General features: G+C 34.3%; 1 protein-coding gene across 1 annotated transcript; it reads right to left on the reverse strand.

The window, feature by feature from the left end:
• Window positions 1-2,962: 2,962 nt before the first annotated feature.
• On the reverse strand, window positions 2,963-4,383 carry LOC131002566 (zinc finger BED domain-containing protein RICESLEEPER 2-like). Its single transcript, XM_057929035.1, has 4 exons — window positions 4,042-4,383; window positions 3,631-3,897; window positions 3,150-3,435; window positions 2,963-3,051 (listed from the first exon to the last, which is right to left on the reverse strand). Exons 1-4 carry the CDS (start codon window positions 4,381-4,383, stop codon window positions 2,963-2,965), a joined length of 984 nt encoding a protein of 327 aa, XP_057785018.1.
• Window positions 4,384-7,453: the final 3,070 nt, after the last annotated feature.

Raw genomic sequence — 7,453 nt, forward strand, 5'->3', positions numbered from 1 at the left:
CTTTTCTCCAAAACCTATCAAATATCATCAAAATACATATAAGACCTTGATTCATTCTAAAATATAATAAATATCAACAATAGAGCATAGAAATCGAACCAAAATCCCCCAAATAAATGTGTATAAATACGTCTAATCAGTACTCTATTCATAATGTAAGATGTTGTCTTTAATGCTTCTCCCCAGAGGGATTCGAGTAAGGTAGAATGAGTAATCATGCTCCTTACCATATCCTTAAGAATCTTGTTGGTCTTTCAGATACATCGTTCATGCTAGGTGACCTCGGCATAGTGTACTGTAGGACAATACCACATTCATCTAGAAATTTAGCAAATTGTCCTAGACGTTATTCATCTAATCTATCATATCTACTGTAGTATTCACCACCACGATCAAATATGGCAATCTTAATTCTTTTGTTGAGTTGATTTTCATTTTCAGCTTTAAAAGCTTTGAACACGTTTAGTGATTGAGATTTTTCATGAATGAGATATATGTACCCATAACATGATTAGTCGTATATGAATGTTATGAAATGTTGTTGACCATTCTAGGATGTTATAGGGAATGGCCCACAAATGTCTATATGGATTAATTCTAAGACGTCTGAAGTTATGTTGGCACCCAATCTCCTGGTTTCTGTCTGTTTTCCTTTTATACGCTATATACAGATATCAAAGTCTGTAAAGTCAAGTGAGTCTAAAATGTCATCATACACAAGACGCTCAACTCTACCTTTTGAGATATGACCTAAGTGTTTGTGCCATAATGACGTTGAATTTCTTTATTTAATTTTTGCTTAGTACCACGTGAATCCACGTGCAATGTTTCATTATAGGATGCAGTTAGTTCTAGCAAATAAAGTTGTCATAAGAAGTTAGGTAACCATTTCCAATAATATTTGAATTTAAAGACAAAGTAAACAGATTGTTTCCAAATGAACAACAATAACCTAATTTGTCCAATAAGGAAACATAAACAAAATTTCGTCTAAAAAACGATACAACAAAAGTGTCTCTTAAATCCAAATAAATATCAGTTCCTAATAACAACCTAAACTGACAAATTGCTTCCAATTTTACCAATTTTTCATCGTCCACAAAGATGCGTCTTTCATCATCGGCTTTTAGTAGATCAGACAACCCTGCATAGTAATACTTATATGAGTATTAGCACCATAATTTACCCACCAAGTATTATATGATTTAAATTTTCTTCTTCAATTATTTTTTTATGCACTCATTCCTCAAAGTCTATTATTACAAATGACCAAACATAAGTAATAAGTGATTGAAAAAGAACACCTTACAAGTTGGTAAAGAAGCAAAAAAATGTGGATTTTCTATACTCAAGTAAATAATTAAATTTTATTTATCATGCAAAGCCTATTTATGTGAATGATTGTGAAGTTTTGGCTAACCATATTATAAATAATTTTATATGATGCCTCTACATATGAAAGACTAATTTGGTTCCGCTTAAGGAGGGATTTGTGTACATATTGTGCTCGTGGTAGTCTTTCGAGTTGGTCGTTCACAGTGTTTGAGAATGAGATCTACTTCTCAATATATGTAAATTGATGATGATGATGATGATAATGAGTAGGTGTGGAACATACTTAATAATGTAATTTGTTGCACTATATTTACTTGATAACAATATTTTGGCATGCACATGATTATTTTCATGAAAACATCTTGTGTTATGCTTACTTTGACAAGTGCAATATGTATAGCTTTAAAAGCAATTTCTTTTAAATTATTTTGGCATGTTTTCATTTAGTACTTTGTACTCAACCCTACATGTATTTCTAAATGTGTAGGTTGAATTGGTGTGAATGGAGGTGGAGCAGTTGAGCTGAGTTGAAACTTTTGTTGTTGATTAGGGCATCCACAATGAAAAAAAATTGTGGGAAGTTGATGACATGGACGAGAAAGCACAGTTAGAGCATCCATAGTGATGTTTTTCCATTTTATATCACATCATTGCTTTTTCCTTGAGTGGGGACCACGCGTGGCTTGCTTCCCAACAAGAAAATTACTCCCCCTCTATCATCTTTCCTCTTTTTCTTATTCACTTTAACTTTCTCTGTAACCATTCTTTTCCATTCACATTATCAATTTCTTTTTAAATTCCTACCATTAAGTATGCCCTTTATAGGAGAAGAAAGCGAGGAGAGACGGGAGAGAAAGAGCAATATTGCTTGCTAGGAGGCTCTGAACTTGGCGGATCCATTTTCACTCAAATCAATCATCCATACAACACAAAATTGAAAAGAAAAAAGAAAAAAACCACTCTGATGTGTGTTGTACAACCGCACGCTGTAAGAATGGGGCAAGGGGAAAAGAACTATTGTTGCATTTAGTTGTTTTTTTGTTTCATTTTTTTTAAAACCAACTTGTTTGTTTTTTTTCCTTTTTTTTCATTAAATATGAGCTCGTAATAGTACGTAGGAAATTGAAAAAAAATTAAAAATTGAAAAATATGTTTACGTGGCACCACAGTGGAGAAGAACCACCGTGGATGCTCTAAGTAGGGATGTCAATTGGACCTGCCCATCGGGTTTTCGGGCTAGCCCTATTGGGTTGCGGGTTAGTCGGGTGCGGGCTAATCGGACTGGAGATTTTTCGGGTTGTAAATCTTCAACCTGTAAATCTTCAACCCAAACCCTAAACGTTCGGGTTTTGGGCTAATCAGGTTAAAGGCGTAAAAATAAAATTATCATTTGTATTTTATTATTCTTAATGATCTAATGTATAATGTATAAAATATACATAGATAATAAAGATATAAATTATATAGCAAATAATGAAATGCAAAAATATAAGATATTCAAGATTACATAATATATAAAATAAGTTAATAACAATAAAATGTTCAACTTGTTAAAAAAATATAAATAAAATATTCAACACTAGTTTGAAATTAAAGAAACAAAGCATCTAAAAAATAAATATAAAGTCTAAACATTTGAGTAACACTCTTCTTCAACATTGATAACATTTGGTGCTTCAACTTGACCCATGTCTTCTTGCTCATCGTCTTCACCATCTATTAAAAGAAAACAATATAATTAAAGCATAATATAGTTCGATAATTTGAAACATAATAACAAAAATAGAATCTTACCATCGGAATATCCATGTAACCAATTACGTGTGCAAATAAGAGCTTGAACTCTTTCTGAAAAAATCTATTCCTGTACTTGTTCAAAACATGTGCTACAGTGCTAAAGGAATATTCGGATGCCACTGTCGTTATGGGAATGCTAAGCACATCACACGCCATCCTAGCAAGTTCTCCAAAGCGGGAAGCATTATCTTTCCAATACATATGCAAATCAATTTCAACCTTCTCATTTATTGGGGCTTCCTCCAAATAAATATCCAAAAGTGATTTTGAATCGGAAGTTCCACCTTTGTAACTTTTGTATTCCTACAATAAAAATAATTGTATATGAATAAATTAGTATAATTTGAAATATAAATACATTCAAATTTAAGTTATTTGTCATCCAAATTCAATCATCTTCCCAATTCTTGTCTTCTCACTCCTCATCATTTTTCTCTAAATTTAAGTTCTCTAACTGGATAACTAGAACTGGATTGAAGAACTTTGAACAAAAGATACACCAACACCCTTTCTCTTATACTCATCATATAGAACATGCAACTTCATCTTCAATATGTTGATTTTATCACTACTAGAAATAGGATCAATTTTTGAATAACAATACTCCAAAAGCTTCAACTTCATTCTTGGATCAAACACTGCTCCCTTTGATATAATATCACTATACTCCTCCCAATATTTCTCAAACCTTGATTGCATAGCAAGAGATATAGACTTCACCACTTTATCTTTACTTCTAGCATTTACCTCCAACAAACGTGCAATCTTCCAAACTTCCATAAAATACAAATTGAAAGTAAGATAAGATGTATCAGAAATCAAAGTAGTAATGGTGTAAAATAGCTTCAAGAATTCACACATTACTTATCCTCTATCTCATTCTTCTTCTGTCGGACAATGCTTATATACCAAATCATCAAATGCAAGCATGCAAAAAACTTTGCGATATTTAATTCCACTATCAAGCATCAAATATGTGGAATTCCAACGTGTAGGCACATCCAAGCAAAGTGAAGAAGTGAGCTCAATACCAATTTTCCTAGCACATTCCTTAAACTTAATCATTCTCGCTTCTGATGCTTTTACATATTTGACACTTGCTCTAATTTTATCCAAAGCATCACTAGCAACTTTCAACCCTTCTTGAACTATAATATTCAAGATATGTGCACAACATCTCACATGGAAATAATCACCCTTGCACAACAATGCATTTTGCAAATCAAGTCTTGTTTTCAAGATTTTCACCATGGCGGTATTGGCAGAAGCATTATCCAAAGTCAAATAAAATACTTTTCTATCTATTTTCCAATCCACCAAAATATCGTAAATCTTTTGAGCTAATTCGGGTCCAAAATGTGGAGGAGGAGACATAGAACAAAATGCAAGTATTTTGCTATTTAATTTCCATTTCTCATCCACATAATGTGCAGTCACACAAATGTAACCCAAATTAGTACAAGCAGTCCAAACATCATAAGTCAAACACAACATCCCAGCAATATCATTCAATCAATGCTTCAATTTCTTCTTTTCAGATTCATATACATTTATTACATCTGAGGCAAGAGTATTTCTAGAGATGAATTTTATATCTGAGTTCAAATACTGCATAAAACCTCTTATATATTTATACTCGACCCAATTCAATGGAAGATCATGTGCAACTGATATCTTAGTCATCCAATCACGATATATTTTAGGATCTATTACTCTACTCTTAGCCTTTAACATAGTACCCACATCTCCAAAAGTTGGTTTTTTCTTACACACCAACATATGACGACTAAAAGTTGAAGTTCATTGTTTCATACCTTCATATTTCCATCTTTGACCACAATGATTGCACTTCATGTTCTTTCCATATTTGTCGGGTTTGTCCTCTAAAAAGTTTTTTCAAACTTCAGAAGATTTTTGTCTCTTCTTAGCCTTGGAATCTTCAAGAATTTTGACATCTTCTTCACCACTCTCCATATCAACACTTGGAGATGAGTCCTCCATCTTTAACACCTATATCAACACAAGAAGTTTTCAGAAATTTGCTTCTCTTGTAACTCAATCAATGTTCTAAAATTCACTTGAATTGACAAGGGCAGACCATGCATGCTCTATATGTACACGACATGCAATTACAAAAGCAAAATTTAATTTGCAAAAAGAGATTCATGATGGGTGTTATTGATATAACCTCGTGAGTGAAATTTGAGACCGATCAATCTTGTGATAAAATTAAATAAGCAATAAATAAACATGTCATTCCAAATATGATAAAAAACTAAGCCCGTCAATAACCCACAACAAATACACCATAACCAATTCCATATCAGAAGAATGATTACAAGCACAAAAACACACATCTATTGAATAGGCGAAACCAACAGCATTGGGCTTGATTTTAGAGTCAATCGAAGCAACATCACAAAATGTCGAGCTCTTTTTTTCCAGAATTCTAGTTCTCACACCAAACAAAAGCTAAAGCAATTTTACAGCATTAAATTTCGCACAAATGATCCCATACATAAAACACATGCAGATTGCAATTGTCGCGAAGATATAGGATGTTATCAGCTGCATACAAGTGATAAAGTCAAAATTGGTTGAAAATCAACAACATTATTCCTAGGGCTTCAACAAATTAGGGGAAATCAAATTAGGGCATCAACTCTGATTAAAGCAACGCTAGATTTTCAATTGAGGCTAAGACTGATTGCAGCGAGCAATCAAATCAAACAACAGATGATAAGATTACACACTATACATGAGCAATTCATCACCTTGAAAAATTACTTACCGGAACTTTGTATAGATAGCACCGGAGACAACACTTGAGTATAGGGAATGAGCGGCAGTTGCGGCGGACTAGAAGTAGCAGACGACGGCGGTAGCCGCTCAGCTCAGGTTGGAAGAGGCGCTGCGCGATGGTGGGAGAGGGAGCAGAGTGGAGGCGCAATGGCGCTCTGGCTAACGGCTCTTCTGGGAAGAGGCGTGGTTGCCCGGTGGGAGACAAACCGGAGTGGATGCACCGGAGGAAAGGGAGGCGCGGCGCGACAACGTGGCTGAAGATGGAATGGCTGAAGAGTGAAGGGAGGCACACTGAGTGAGAAGCGATTCAGGGGACAAGCAAACTGCAAACCCTAAAGTATTTTAAATTTCGATTTTTTCTTTAAAAATTTAGTAACTCGACGGGTTGGCCCGCTTCAACCCGTCAGCCCGAACGGGCTAGCCCGGTTAGCCTAATTTGTAAGTGGATTGCAATTTTACAACCTAACCCTCTAATTTTGTCGGGTTATTTGGGTCGGCCCACGGGTTTTGGGACGGATTGACATCCCTAGCTCTAAGGGGTCTATGCCCAATAATCATACATATCTGCCAACTGCAATTTTCACTGTGATTTTCTAATTGTTGTAGTCTTATGTTGGATTGTAAAAACTTGTGTTTAAATTGGTTGGATTTAACTGGATACCTACTGTTGTTTTTACAGTAGTTCATCAGTACTTGTGGTTCTTATAGTTATTCGAACGTTAGCACTTAATAAAGAGTATTGGAAATTCTCTTTTTAATTATTTAAGTCTTGGTTATTAATAATTTTCTTAGTGTTATTTTATTTTAGTTTATCATGTGTTTCTTTCTTTTTAGTCGCTGCCTCATTGGTACGGCGACGTCTCGTCGTCGACCACCGCCACGACCACCCTCATCTGTCTATCATTTATCTCTCATTACTGACATACAACAATAGAATAATAACTGATGTTCACCAATCACATCATGAGCCATTGCCGTTGAATTATTTATATTTTTTAGAATTTGAATTGAAAAAATGCAGAAAAATGTATTTTTTCCGATTATATCAGATATATGAATATCGAATCAAAATAACTGTTTCAATTATCAGTTTGGTGAAACAAAAATCGACACAATAAATAAAATAATAAAGAAGGCCAGAATTTACGTGGTTCGATCATAATGATCTACATCCACGGAGGTTGCTTGTGTTTTCACTATATTTTTGAGTTGTTACATGTAAAAAGTTGAGTAGTAAAATTAGGGATGTCAATCGGGCCAGCCCATCGGGTTTTCGGGCTAGCCCTATCGGGTTCCGGGTTAATCGGGTGCGGGCTAATCGGGTTGGAGGTTTTTTCGGGTTGTAAATCTTCAACCCTAACCCTAAACATTCGGGTTTCGGGCTAGCCCATCGGGTTGGAGGTTTTAAAGGTGTAAAAATAAAATTATCATTTGTATTTTATTATTTTTAATGATCTAATGTATAATGTATAAAATATACATAGATATAAATTATATAACAAAGCATGAAATACAAAAA

Source organism: Salvia miltiorrhiza, unplaced genomic scaffold, assembly GCF_028751815.1.
Source record: "Salvia miltiorrhiza cultivar Shanhuang (shh) unplaced genomic scaffold, IMPLAD_Smil_shh fragScaff_scaffold_143_1, whole genome shotgun sequence".
Lineage (NCBI taxonomy): Eukaryota > Viridiplantae > Streptophyta > Magnoliopsida > Lamiales > Lamiaceae > Salvia > Salvia miltiorrhiza.

Excerpts from the sequence above, each read along its gene's own strand:
- LOC131002566 (XM_057929035.1), bottom strand. The coding sequence starts at position 4,383 with ATGGTGAAAATCTTGAAAACAAGACTTGATTTGCAAAATGCATTGTTG. Across the intron at positions 3,898-4,041 it reads TGCTTGCATTTGATGATTTG|ATTGCACGTTTGTTGGAGGT; the intron begins GTATATAAGCAT and ends GAAGTTTGGAAG. Across the intron at positions 3,436-3,630 it reads ATAAGAGAAAGGGTGTTGGT|GAATACAAAAGTTACAAAGG; the intron begins GTATCTTTTGTT and ends TTTTTATTGTAG.